The sequence below is a fragment of the Dunckerocampus dactyliophorus genome, chromosome 18 (assembly GCF_027744805.1).
Source record: "Dunckerocampus dactyliophorus isolate RoL2022-P2 chromosome 18, RoL_Ddac_1.1, whole genome shotgun sequence".
Taxonomy (NCBI): Eukaryota; Metazoa; Chordata; class Actinopteri; order Syngnathiformes; family Syngnathidae; genus Dunckerocampus; species Dunckerocampus dactyliophorus.
This window is the reverse complement of record NC_072836.1, coordinates 8,685,341-8,700,244: the sequence shown is the minus strand read 5'-3', so window position 1 is coordinate 8,700,244 and position 14,904 is coordinate 8,685,341. Positions and strand designations below refer to the sequence as shown.

At 41.7% G+C, this 14,904-nt stretch overlaps 1 protein-coding gene across 2 annotated transcripts; it reads left to right on the top strand.

Moving 5' to 3' along the window:
• On the top strand, positions 1-14,831 carry prkacaa (protein kinase, cAMP-dependent, catalytic, alpha, genome duplicate a). Of its 2 annotated transcripts, none has more exons than XM_054759018.1 (10): positions 1-749; positions 9,933-9,994; positions 10,198-10,326; positions 10,407-10,505; positions 10,584-10,666; positions 10,756-10,882; positions 10,968-11,063; positions 11,138-11,260; positions 12,450-12,614; positions 12,701-14,831. In XM_054759018.1, the coding sequence occupies exons 1-10, from the start codon at positions 704-706 to the stop codon at positions 12,824-12,826; spliced, it is 1,056 nt and encodes a 351-aa protein (XP_054614993.1). In that variant the 5' UTR covers positions 1-703; the 3' UTR covers positions 12,827-14,831. The 2 variants fall into 2 exon arrangements, with proteins under 2 accessions (XP_054614993.1, XP_054614992.1); XM_054759017.1 differs by lacking the exon at positions 1-749 and adding an exon at positions 8,134-8,596.
• The last annotated feature ends 73 nt before the right edge of the window (positions 14,832-14,904 follow it).

The window sequence follows — 14,904 nt, the reverse complement described above, 5'->3', positions numbered from 1 at the left end:
GTCAGCTGGATGGACGGCGAGAGTTTCCCTCACGGTGTGAAGATTAATGGAAGGGCTCTGTTGATTTTAGGTGCTGGCTGTTAGACGGTCGGTCTAGGGGGAACCGTCGTGCTTGGCCTGGCTTCGGAGAGATTGTGGATGATATAGGAAAAGGAATCATCTGGACAACATATTTATTAGCCATATCTACACAGAAAAGGCGGCCTGCCTATATCAAGCGTCTTGTTTGTTAAGGCCACTGAGTAACGACTGCGAGGGACACTAACAGCTAGCTCGGTTACACATACTGAAAAAAGGAGCGTTGAAAGCGGCTTTTTCTTTTCCCGGACTGTCTTTGGACGTATTGAACCTTCATTTGCAGATATTGTACAATAGAGCGATTTTCTGGATCGCCTGTGGTGGACTGGTGTTTGACAGGCTACCCAGCTAACACCCACTAGCCTAGCCTAGCATAGCACAGCATAGCCTGCTAGTTTAGCCATTTGTAGCCTCCGACTTGAGGCTTTGGGAGTTCTGCAAAACTGACCGACAACAGGGGAATATAATTCGACGTCTTTCAACAAGAATGATAACGACAAGCTAGAGGACCACCGATAGCTTCATCGAGCCCGGAGAAGGCAATTCAATCGCAGTCAACCACTTCTACGGGAGTATAAAAAAACAAGTCGCTCCCAACAACAGGACTCTTGACAGGGCTGCCATCATGGGCAACACGCCCACCGCAAAGAAAGGCAATGAGATGGAGAGTGGTAAGTGTATTTATTATTTTCCTCCATGCTTACTAGGCGTGTGATTTCCTGTCTGCAAAACGACAACTCTGAGTCTTTATATATTATGCAACCCGCCGTTAACGATGGATTTGTATGTTTGCACACCAGCTACATCGTGACACCAATGGAACAAAAAGTGCATTTTATTCGTGTTCATTTTGTGGCAGAGCTTATGATTAAAGTGCCCGGGGGTGCGTCCAGGGAGGGAGATAGAAAGCGCTCCCTGTGGCCTTCATTAGGTTCCTCCTTATTGCTATGAAAGCCTTGCGTGCAGGCTACTATTGAACCCCACTCCTTGAGTACAATTTAAATCCACTAAAAATCTTCTAGAACTTCTTCAGAACATGATAGTGTGTGGTTGTCATATGATGCATGCACGATGATCCTCTGCAGGCGCAAACTTGGGACTTGAGCAGTCTCTTGAACATCATGTGATGAGAGAAGCCCTTCGCAACAAGGGAGCTTCTATGTACACAGTATTCCTGTGAAAGAGCCTCTGCTCGACAGTGTGTGTGTCGTCAATGAGGCTTTTTTTTTTTTTTTTTTACGACAACCCTTACAAATTGGCGATCAAATATGTTTTTATGTCATCTTGAGTTTTTGTTCCAGAATGCTGGTTCACCTCCAATTTGTCGATTCGCAAAGACCCAATCAGAATAATCACTAAAACCTTGTGCATTCTTAACAGGCTTACAAGTGTAAAAAGAAGGTAACTTCCGCATACTAAACTCTCCTTTCGATGACCCGTGAAAGCGGCATAATTTTTTAAGGTTGACTTTATGCATCGGCCTTTTTTTAAAGGCGTAAAAATAAGTTAACAACACATAGCAAGATGGGAAATAGTGTACTCGCTGAGATTGCTGTGTGCCTTGGAGGTGAGTTTCTTCACATTAAGGCTAGGCCGTTTACATTCGGTTCAACTTATTCTGTTATGGTTGTCGCTGTAGCCGTATTGTACTGAGCAGCCTGGATGTTACAGCGACATTCCAATAGCTTTAGTTTCCCATTTTGTGGTTATCATCACACTTTTGTGCATTTTAGTCATTGGTCCTCAAAGCATAAACACAAAAAAGCCAGAGGAAAAGCACACTTGTGTAGATTTGCAGTTTTCATGCTTGATGACTGAATGGACACAGAGGTTTTGTGACTGTAACATCAAATTATTCCCTAAAATAATCTGTTTTATATTATACAACCCAAGGAGCGTTCAGATAAACGCTTTTTTTCTTTCTCAAGGAGCCTTGTTTCGTTCTGTGCTGCAGCAAACTTTCATGTTCTGTCTTTATTCTGCATTGTGCGTTGTAACCGCAACAGAGCAGATGATTCGGACTTCCTGTACTGTCTTCATGGCGCAAGCTACTTGGAGCACAAGAATCATTTGCGTCCTCTGCTGGTTGTTGCCAAGTACTGTCACCCTTCAGTAACTTATCCTGCTATCTTTTGGAGCTACCGTACATTTCTCCCCCCCAAATTGTTTTCACACACTGCAAGTAGCGCTCGTGTGTGTTCAGTCAGAGCAGCTATCTGTGAAATGAGCATCGGCTCCTTGTTGCTGCTAGAGAGGAGGTGTGAAGAACGGCCAGCCCTGCAGCCCTGCTCCAACATTCAAACCATCCTTGTAACGCCCCACCCCACTCCCCTCCACAGGAGCAGGACAGTCACCGCCACTGCTCGCTTACTTTTCTGATGCTGTGGCTTTCAATGCAAATTGCTATCATTTGGCTTGAAGCAACAATGGAGGGTCAGCGCCACACTGACGAGAATAAAGTAGTATCGTTGCCATAATAAGTGTGTAACGTTACAAGAATAATAATAGGTGTTTGTGTAGTTTTGTTTTTTGGCGGGGGGAGTTGTAAGATTATTACACGGTAGATACTGTATCGATCCAAAATGAAATTGTAAATATGACATGGCGGGGGTGTCCAAAGTTACATTACAACTTTGTTCTTGTAAAAATCATTAAACCTTACAGCAGGGCTGTCCAAACTATTTCCAGTGAGAGCCACATACTGAAAAATGAAAGGATGCAAGAAACAAACCTTTATCTCAGCTTGGTGATATAGGTGAAAAAGCATATTATCAGGGTTAACTTGTTTTTTTTGTTTTTTTTTTCCCCCAAATATTTACACAAACATTTTTTTCATGCAATATTTTGACTTTATTCCCATAATATTTTAACTTTATTAAGATAATATTACAACTTTTCCCCCCCAATTTAATTTTCCAAAAATGACAACTTTATTTTGTGTATTGTTTCTCATAATAATGACTTGATAAAAATAGAATTAGTTTCTTTTAATATATCAGCCCTATGCTGTCTATGCTCCCAAACTGACATCATTTTTTCCTCATAATGTTACGAGTTAATTCTATTAAATTATAACTTTTCTTCTAATTAGAATACAACTTTTTTCTTTTCATATTTTAACTTTATTCTTGTAAAATGACTGCTGTTTTTTTTTTGTTTTTTTTTTTGCTCCCCACCCCCCCCAACTACTTAAACTTACTGTCTTCTTCTTGTAATATTATGACTTTATTCCCATGGTATTATAACTTTTCCAGTCTAATTTTCCCCAAAAATTACAACATTATTAATATTTTTTGTTTTGATTCTCATATTATGACTTTTTTTTTAAGTGTTTTTGTTGAATAATTCAACTTTATGCTACTAAAATGACGGTATTTTTCCTCTTAATGTTACGTTGTTTTTGTCGACTTTTTCTCGTTACGTTACAACTTTTTGCTTTTCATGTTTTCATATTATCTAGTAAAACTGTTTTTTTGTTTTTTTTTACTTTTTTTGTTGTTTTGTTTGCTTTATTTTGACTTTATTCTCATAAAATTAGTACTTTTTCACATTTATAAGTTTATTCTCAGAATATGATATCTTTTTTCTTAAAATACCATATCTACAGTTATTCCCGTGCGATACTGTATTAATGCATCTGTTGTTGTCTTATTATTTTACTTTTATTTTCAATGGCACCCTATTATGCCAAGGTACTAAGGCAGCACATTAATGCATCGACGTCCAGATTACTCAAGGGGTCCCTCTCTGATCCGAACAGGGACCCTCAAGCAGTTTGGGTACAAAACTGAGAAGAAAGGTTAGTGGGAACTGAGTCAAGTTTCGTGAAACAAATGTTCCCTGGCTGCAGAAGCGTTCAAAATAGAGGCCTGGCCCACAGGAAGAAGCTGATGTGTTGCAGGAAGTGAAGGAGTAAGCGAGGTTCTGCACTATGTACCCTCAGGGCATTTTTTTTTGGGGCTTTTAAATTTTGGATTTCCCATGCGGACACAATGCATGTCAGCTGGCTTGGCCGGGCCTTGTGCCATGTGTTTTTCCACAGGGTTCAGTAGGAGGAGCTAGAGGATGATGCTGCAGAGAGCTGATTTGGCAAAGTGGGTGGAGCTTTGCAGAACGCTTTGCTTTATTAGCATACTTGGTAGCGTAGAGTCATAATGCTGCTGCTTTCCTCCCTGTGATAATGTTTGTATTCATCTTTTTCTTTTGGCGCACTGGAGTGGGGATGTTCTGCAGCCATGCTTTTGTTTGACTTTACACACGCAGACACGCACAGTGCAGCCAGTTAGTTGTCTGTTATGTAAGCTCACACTTTGTAAAGAATGGTTGTTATTTATTGTTCAATACTGTCAGCCGGCTAACTTTTACTCAAGTAATTGTTCTGCTAGGAAACTCGCATCAGCCACAAAGGAGGCGCGTATTTTCCACTCCTGTCTGTGGCTTCTTACATCATGTATGTCATGAAGAGGCACCCCTGTGAAAAGTGTAGCCCCCTCCAAACTATAAATATCCCACACATGTCCTGCCCACTTCTCTGTAAGAGGGGCGTGTTTGTGTTTCTAATGCTGATCACTTCCCGTCTCCACTTTTCAATGTGCTTTGTTGTATAAGTCTGATTGCTGCCACTCCGCTTTTCTTGTTGAAATGGGGCCTCCTCAGATAAGCTTGCTAACGTGACCTGACCTGTGAACTCAAGGCCAGTGGCCACAAGATAAAGGGGAGCTTGTTTTCCTCCAAACCTGTTAGATTTTGCTGTATATACAGAATTTGTGTGCCTCATTTGTTTTTAACCTTTCCTTAATTTCTCAGTGGATAATGCATGGATCTTTATGCCTAAATTCACTCATGTGCTGCTGCTGATATCAGTTATAATAGGGTTATATGAAAATGAACTGGTGGATCACAAACCACTAAAGCTACGCACCAGGAAAACTAACATTAACATAACTCTATTGCAGCACAAATTTTTTTATTATAATAAAACTTCAATTAATGACATTTAAATGATTGAAGGAATGCAGCAGTGTAGAGCAACAGATTTGTTTTTTAATAAACAAATCTACCTATGCCACATACAATGCATCTGGAAAGTATCCACTTTTTGGAAAAGTTTATTTTTCCCCTCAAAATTCGACACCGAAACACCCCATAATGAGAACATGAAAGCGTTTTTTTTTTTATGCTTGCTGGGCTGGAAATCTCTGGGTACCTCACAATATGATATGATTTGCGATACATGGCTCATGATAACTATAATTATCTCGATACAGTGATAGGATGAAAAAAAAAAACAACTAGGAAAAACACTCCAAGCGCTATAGTTCCCCCTATATTATGATTTACACCATAAATATAAGTTCTATATTTATTTTATCTACATATTTAATTTTCTAATGTTAGCTATGTTAACATGCTAATGTTGGTATGCTAACACCTAACATAATAGTGGTGTTTGTATAAGTGTCTAGCTATAAAAATGGCTAAAAATGTTACTATGCTAATGTTGGCATGCTAGATGGCAACATGTGAACACGTAGCATAATAGTGCTAAGTGTTTACCGTATATGTGTCTAGCTATAAAAAATGCTACTATGCTAATGTTAGCATGCTAGCAAGGCTAACGTGCTAACATTAGCATGCTAACACCTAGCATGATAGGGCTAAGTGTTTATATATGTGTCTACCCATGAAAATAACTAAAAATGCTAGTATGCTAAGGTTAGCGTGCTAACACCTAGCATGGCAGCGCAATGTACCTGTCACTACGCAATACGTACCTGGAAAGCAATTGGTTCAACTGGGCTCTACGCATGTGCAGAACGCGTCTACATCCGGTTGGCCTCTTTTTCGGCAGTCACATGTTAGGCATGCGTTATCTATGCCTCCGTCGATCTATTTTATGGCAGTAAGCAATACTTTGCAATGGTCTGAATATGTTGAGCAATGTGGAAGTAGATAGAACTCTATAGATTAAAGGCATTTTGCATTCTGGGAGAAAAATGTGGGACTTTTTGTGCTGTGGCTAATAGCATGAATGTCCTGACTTTGTTGAATGAGGTGAATCGGTTGAGAAATGTGGAAGTAGTAGTGGGTAGTAGCAGTTTTACGGAAAAGAGTGAATTTTTGGAAAATTTCGAATTTTTTTTCAGTATAAGTATAGGTAGCTTGAATGTCCTGAACATGTTGAACAGTTTGATGTTGGAATGGCTTGAATTGATGAAAAATGTGGCAGTAGCAGCAGGTAATTAGTTTTAGGGAAAAGGGTGCATCTGTTCATCAGTTCTTCCATATCTCATTTCCGACAATTGTTGAAAATTTCAGCCATATCCATTCAGAACAAGTTATTTTGAACACAGACAAACGCCAGCAAAAACATAACCCCAGTTCTGCGCTTGCCAGAGGTATTAATTTTGCAGCCTTCAGCTGGGATAGGCTCCAGCTTACCCGTGACCCTAATGAGAAGCGGTCAGCAGACATTTTGCAGCATATTTCAACCAGGATACAACCAGCAAGGGTGCAAAAACAGTGAGACTGTTTTTACTTTAGATGTCTGACAAACGGTGACCCTATTTTAAACTCATTCAGAAAACACAATGTTGTCAATGAACACATCTCTTGTTTGAATAACACAGCATTTAGCATTTGAATAGAAAAATCAACATTTCTCTTAAGAGGTTCTCCGTGTTCTCCGTGATCTCCGTGAGCGTGGTGACGACTGATGTAATTTTGTGATACGCTCCTTACATCCTGCAAAGTGTTGTCTCATCCACGCCGTATAAGCCAAAGTCAGTCCACACTTTTGATCTCAACTACCAGCACATCTTTCCATTGACGTTCACCGGCCGAGTCCGCCATCGGGCAGCGTTTGTTTGTTTTTTTTCTTCTTCCTACTTTTCTTCTTCATCTGGGACTTATGTCCAATTTCCTGCTGCTCTCGCGGGAGGCTCCTCCAGAATCACATGTGAAATGGCAACTAACTGATAAGGGATGGTGGAAGACGTATTTTAATGATCATTTTAAAAAACGATGCACGGCGACAGCGTATTGATAATCCATCGCAGGGTGAAACATCACAATAGAACGATATCGTTTTTTGTTGTTTTTTTTCCCCCGTCACACCCCTGCTTTTGTTACTTCCACTCAATTCCATAATCTATAGTAACTTTGTCAAAGTATCGGTCCAGGACTTGAAATTGGATCGGACCTGAGGCCAAAAAATGCTGATTGGGATATCCCTCATTTTGGATTAAGGCTGTAAAATAACAAAATATGGAAAAAGTGAAGCGCTGTGAAGATGTTCCGTGTGCACTGTTCATTAATTATATGTATTTTAGACTTAGTCTTCATTATTCATTTATACATTTTATTTTTGTGTTTTTTATTTTGGAAAATGTATATCATTTTTTATTTTCTATCTCATATTCTTTATATTTTCATTTGATTTTTGTTGTTGTTTTTTTTGGTTTAATATAAAATTAGTTTGCTGTTAGTAATTTGTCCTTATCCAGTACAGCACCTTTTAATTGCAGCGCGCTGTCTTCTATTGAAAAACAGCTATAGTGAGACGAGACATTATTTGAAAATCAAACAAAGGTCCAAACCTGAAAATGTGTCCGTGTTCATGTACCTGCTTAAAAAGCAGTGTTCTTTAATAAAACCAAACTGGCCGTGTGATTGGCATGCGTCTTCATTGTTCCACTGAAGTTCGACAAATTAAAGAGTAACGATGTCGGCATCTTAACGAGCATCCGGTAGACCTAGGCCAGAATTTGGTGTGCTCCACTGGGAAATGTCGTTCAGATTGCCCCGATATAACCCTCCTGTTCCTGCATCAGAGTAGGCCAGAGACGGCCGGGGGAGCAATGCAGGATTGATTTTTTTTTTTTTTTTTTTGGTGGATTAATCGAGCGCTGGACCCACACAGACTCTATGGTGCATGTGGATGCCTTCCTGCTCTGAGAGAGAACTTTTATATATATTTTAAAATGTGCCATCTAACTCAAGTTTGTTTCTTCAGCCCAGTTTTACTCTGAGCTTCCACTTTGGGTTGGAGAAATACGTACGTAGCGTTTAGGCCCCTCCCCTCTGTCGATTTATGTTTACATCAATATGTATCTGTGTGTGTTGGCGATATGAGCGAGGACAGCAGAGAGAACTCTGTGTACAGAATAAATATTGGTACAAACCAAGCTAGCGGGAGCACTGCACGCCGGACGCTATCTTCCAAAGCGACAGCAGTTCCCGGGAAGGAGAACAGACACAGCCGTGGTGAGGACGGGCGGCTGCTTTCCCGTGCGTGAACCCGGACTGATCAGAGGGAGGCAGGAGTAGAAGGCCATGAGTCAGTGGCTGTGAGGAAGCGTCCGAGGAAGGCAAAGTGGGGGAGACTCTGCCAGGCTAATGTGTGACAGGAAGAGCTCCAGGAGGCACACAGGGAAGAGGGAGTCGTCCTCCCGGTCCGCTGAATCATCGGGCGCGCGCTCGACGGAGGCAGCGGAGGCGCCAATAGTCATCCCTGATGGTAAGACGTTTGGATGTCAGCTTGCGATGTCAGATTACGAAGAGTCCCTGCCACATCCGGAGAGTGCCCAGCAGAACCTCAACTTCCAATTTCGGAACAATGAAGTGACTCCTTCCACCATGAAACTTCCATTAGTCCGCTTGCATTGTGATTTCCCTTTTGTTGCGACTGTTGCTTCCACTTGCTCGTATTACATTATTATTTAAGTGTGTCTCACATGACAATTTACAGTGGAGATGGTCGCTATTTGTTGGCAAAAGTGTTGATACATGTTGGAAATCTTACATCTAAACTGCCTGTGTGTGCACTTGCTGCAGGCTGTTGCACATCGATTATTCCGACATGCCACATCATCCTGAAAGGCTCGATGTGCTTTAGTTTTCCACTGTTTGTATACTATAGAAGATGCCATAAGAACACCCCCTTTCCCTTGCAACCTATAATAGTGGAGCACAATATCGCAAAATGTAACGTCAGCCATCAGTAAGGCTATAAAGAGCCATGCGTCCTCTGCAGTGTGCAGATGTGAAGGCGGAATGAGGAAGGACTGGTTATCTCCATGTTCCCAGAGCGCCGTGATTAACCCCATAAAGATAAGAGCAAGAAAGAAATGAACTTCTGCATATGACACGTCTAAATACCGTATGTCCACAGGTGTGCCTCCCACCAGCCGATAACATTAGCTGGCGTCCATAAAGGCCAATACAATATACTGTATAAAAGCCATTGTGCACAACTGCTGCCCCTGCTTTGCACGGGTGTGTTCATTAGTCGTGATAAACTGATCAGTTGCACAATTTGATGTCTTTATTTATTTATTTTTAACCCATAGTCAACGTCGGCTGAAGCCCTGAGCACATGATCACCCAACCAAATGGTTTCACATTGTTCATCGTGTATCCAACCAATAGAAACTATTCCTGCTGTTGGGGGGGAAATAGTATATCACTTCCAGGGTCGAACTGTTGCCATCATGAAAGTTTTGTAAACATTCTCGTAAAAACTGTTAATAGCAAAACATCGGCTTTAATGTGCATGCGGAAGGAACAAAAGTATTGGGACACTGATGGAGGTTTACTGCTTTGAACAGGAGGCAGTTTATTTTCCATAACTTCCTGTGTTCCAACTTCAGCACTTTTGTGCGATTTCATTTTCCTGAAAATGTTGTTGATGTTCCACTGTGTTATGTTTGTATTTAGGCTGGATGTAGCTGTTAGCAACTCTTGTGTTGATGTATATGGATGTGCTGTGCGTAGCCCATGCTCTGTTGCATGATGGGAAACGTCAGTGTTGAGCCTAGTATTCAATTCTGTGTTTGTCTGCTTTTGTTCCACAGTGAAGGAGTTTCTTGCCAAAGCCAAAGAAGATTTTCTTAAGAAATGGGAGAATCCAGCACAGGTAACACACAGTCGTCATTGTTGTTCTTCTTCTGTTTTTATTTCCAGTGTTAGTGTGAAGATGAACTCGATGTAACTTCTGGCAGACTCTGGGAATAGTCCCACCCCTGAAGTGTTCCGTTTGAGAGGCAGGGCGCCCTCTGCTGGCCTAATAAAAACCCTGCGTTTGTAATAGACATTCCCCTTCTCTCACATTCGACACAGCAAACCGCAGCTTTGGACCACTTTGACCGTATAAAGACTTTAGGCACCGGTTCCTTTGGCAGAGTCATGCTGGTTAAGCACAAAGAGTCAGGCCTGCACTTTGCAATGAAAATACTTGACAAACAAAAGGTAAGCTAGTCTGAATCGTAGGTTATTTCTGTATTACTTTTGGTGTTTGCCGAGTAAGCATTTCTCCCGGCGTGTTGCAGGTGGTGAAGCTGAAGCAGATTGAGCACACACTGAATGAGAAACGTATCCTGCAGGCAGTTAACTTTCCTTTCCTTGTGCGACTGGAGCATTCTTTTAAGGTATACATTGAGAATTGGATTTTCCTCACAGTCTGCTCATCTGTTCATTTAAATGAGATTTTTCTGTTCTTCCTGCAGGACAACAGTAATCTCTATATGATAATGGAGTACGTTCCCGGAGGTGAAATGTTCTCACATTTGAGGAGAATCGGTAGATTCAGGTATTGTGATTTATTTTTTTTCGTCTTCTTCTTCTTCTTCTTCTGTCCTAAATCCTTCTACAAATATTGCAATGTATGTTTTCTTGCAGTGAACCACACGCCCGCTTCTATGCAGCACAGATTGTACTGACCTTTGAGTACCTTCACTCGCTGGACCTCATCTACAGAGATCTGAAGCCAGAGAACCTGCTCATCGACCAGCAGGGTTACATCCAGGCATGGCTCACATGTTTGACACCCTTTTTTTAGCTTTGAAAAGTGTGGTATTGCATTGTTCTGAGGTGTGCGCACTCTCCTGCAGGTTACAGATTTTGGCTTTGCGAAAAGAGTGAAAGGTCGAACCTGGACCCTGTGCGGAACCCCCGAGTACCTGGCACCAGAGATCATCTTAAGTAAAGTGAGTGTTTCTTCACTTGTAATGTCACAACTCTTTAACTTTTACCTCACCGGCCATTTTGAATATGTTTCCAGGGCTACAATAAAGCTGTAGACTGGTGGGCTCTGGGGGTGCTCATATACGAGATGGCTGCTGGGTATCCCCCCTTCTTTGCAGACCAACCCATCCAAATTTATGAGAAGATTGTATCAGGAAAGGTGAGTTGATGAACGTTACTTCAATATTTCTTCGTATTTCGTACCTAGAGCTGTTGGGTTTAAGAACAGCTGAAGTGCAGTTTTACCCCACTGCAATGTGCGATGACCGTGTCATTCAGTAGGGCGGAGACCGCCCACCAAGGCCAAAATGTTAACAAAAGTGCAAAAAATTGAGGCTACTTCCAGGTTCATGGAGGACCTGGTTCATATGGTCAACAAAAACAAATAACCAATAGGGTTTCCACACGCACCAACGTATTGGAGTCACAGCATGACTGTAACGATTGCTCAAAGCAGATTCTTTAATGATAACGGACACAATTTGTACTACAAATAAAATACTGACTCAAACTGATCCAAAAGTCAAACCCATACCACTCACCTACGACTAAATGTTTGTGCATAATGCGGTCGCTGCTCTTGTGAAAATGAGTGACAATGGCAGTCTTAGCAGTATGAGTCCAAAAAAGAGTGGAAATAGTCCACATATTCAAAGAAATTGCAGTAACATGGCAGAATAGAGTGTGTCATTTAATGAATTCCATCGCCCCTCTTGCAGGTAATTAATGACAGCAACAACATTGTACAAAATAATTAGAATGACTCCAAATAAGACTGGAAATAGTCCACTAGTTCGAGATATTGCAAAAATACAGCAGAATAGAATATGTCATTTAATGAATGCCATCACCGCTCTGACAAGTAATTAATGACAGCGGCAACCTTGCACAAAATAACTAATTAGAAAAGAAAGAAAGAAAAGACTGGGAATAGTCCAGTGTGGCAGAATGGCAGTAAAACAGCACAATGTAACGTGTCATTTAATGAATGCGATCCCCGCTCTTGCAAGTAATTAATGACGCCGACAATATCGTACAAAATAATCAGAACGATTCCAAAGAAGACTGGAGATAGCCTTAGATAGTCAGAGAAATGTCAGTAAAATAGTAGAATAAAATTGATGGACAAGCAAACGGGCCGTGGCTCCGATGAGAGCTGTGAGCGAAGGCCAATGGGGGCCAGGAGAGAGAGGGTCCTGACACTCATGAAGCTTCAGGTGCCAAGTGTACCCAAGCATTACGCAAATGGCCCAGTGTGAGTGCACCCTAAGAGGGTGAAGGAAGCTTCTTATCTATGACCTTGTCCTTTTGTCCTTGAGCATTGAGTGTATTGACTGATCTGTTTGCAGGTCCGTTTTCCCTCCCACTTCAGCTCGGACCTGAAGGACTTGTTGAGAAACCTGCTGCAGGTGGACCTCACCAAGCGCTTCGGCAACCTCAGGAATGGCGTCAACGACATCAAGGGCCACAGGTGGTTCACCACCACCGACTGGATCGCCATCTATCAGAGGAAGGTGAGTGTGGCACCCCTTGTGAAGGAAGACAACACCCCTCCCTCCTTACTCCCACTCACTGGGAATGTGGCAACTGCACGTTCCAGGTTGAAGCCCCCTTCATCCCCAAGTGCAAAGGCCCCGGCGACACCAGCAACTTTGATGACTACGACGAGGAGGAGATCCGAGTGTCCATCGCTGAGAAGTGCGCCAAGGAGTTCGCCGAGTTCTAAGTTCCATTGCAGATTTAGATTGGGGGAGGGGCAGTTTGGGGGGAGGGTGTCGATTGGACTGCTTATTTGTGTTACATGCCTCCCCCCCTCCACCCGCCGCCGCCCCGCAGCAACATCCCCGCCTCCTGACGGGAGAGGCGCGGTCAAGCAGCGAGGAAAGATCCAACAGAACCAGCAGTGTTGCCTTCTTATGTTTTTTGTTTCTCAGCTGTTACCTGTTCACCCCTTCATCCCCACTCGCCAACCGCGTCAAAGGTCCTTCAGCTAAACTCGTATCTCGGTGGTCGTCGCACGTCGGCGAGGCAGCCATGTCGTTAAGGTACCCTTTTTGGATTGTTGTGTCTTGTTGATGACCTCTCAGCGCCTCTCCCATCCCGAGCAATACCGAGTCCAACAGATGTGCCTATCGCCGTGCCAACCGGCGCTGAGCTTTAGTCGCTACATGTGAAAAAGATTTATCATATTTGCAATTTTTGGGGGGCAGGGGGGTTGCATCTAATGTCCCCGCCTCAGCTAACTGGTGATCATTTTGTCCTTTTTTTGTGTTATTTAGTGTTGGGTTAAAAGAGAGTGCATAGCCACACTTGTGAGTCTTATTTAATACATGTAATACACTTTACACAGGTGCATCTCAACAAACTGCAATATAGAAAAAGCTATTTGATTCCATGATTTCAAATCAAACTAAGGTTTTTGCAGTTATTTAGCTGATTAGAGCGCCAATCAGTAGTTTTCGCAATTTTTCAAATTTTATTAGATGCTGAATTTGGGGTCTTCATTAACTCTAGACTATAATCATCAAAATTATTAAATTAAGAAATACATTCTTGAAATATTTAATTTCATGCGTAGTAAGTTATAGAAATGAGCTCCTGAACTAAACAGATGTACTAATTTATTGAGATGCACCTGTGTACACATGAGAGAAAATGAAGAATCCATCCATTCGTAGTCATCATGGTTTGGCATCGCTGGGAGTTTAGAAGTGAAGTTAAGTTCTGCCCAGTTTGCAAACGTCATCACAAAGTTTTGTATATACTGCGTCATTTGTGTGCAACCTGGGGCCCATGGGCCATATACAGTATAGCACACAAGAGAACATTTAGTCCGGCCTGCCATGCAATTCTAATTCCTTTTCCCCCTCGTGTATGTGTATGGTTGCGCCCTCTGATTTAATTTAGAGGTGTCGAGTTAAAAATCTCCCTATTTATTTTCATTTTGGTTGCAAGACAATCACAGACCAATGCTGATCTCTGGTTTGTGGACTCGATTCTGTATTTACACTTTTTTTCTTGAAGGTCGTACACTTGCGCCTGACTTCCTCCCTCCCGTCCCCCGTCACACTCTTACACCCCCTCCCCACATGAGGCCCGAGGTGCTAGACTTGGTGCCCGAGTGTTTTTGATGTGACGCTCCCATTTTTTTTCTTTAAAAAAAACAAAAAAATGTGATTCATGTCAGTGCAGGCTCCAGTTAATTAATTTAAATGTAAACGCTGAATTACTTTTTTTTTTTCCTTTCTTTTTTTTTGATGTCTTGACGTGGCCGTTGAATGTGTTCTTTTTTCTTAACCCGGTGATCTTATACCAAACGGCAAGCTAATTCCCACACTCTGACCTGTCATCATTCTGCAACAGTTTGTGCCCTTTGACCTTTTCATTGAGTCAAAGCATCGCATTAAAGAATGGATCTCCAACACATGCATTGTGTTGACTAGAGCACATGTAACGTGGTTCCATAGCAGTGCTTTTATTTTTGCGTCCTACATGCCTCTTTGTCATTTAGCTTAATTTGTTTTATTATATATAAATTATATATATCAGAAACTAAAATAAGTGATCACGGTATAGTTTTTCTCCTGTCTTTGCCTTCTTCTAACATCGCAACATTCAAACATAACACTTTTTACATCCGAGACGTTTTAGGTTCATATTTTCTAATTGTATTTTCAAAAAAAACAAAAAACAATTCAAAGATTAAAAAAAAAAAAAAACAATAAAAAAAGCATCTAATCTTTTTTTTTCCTCATGACCTGGGTACAGTGATTGTGTAGTCTCATGTACCTTTTTTGGGGAACA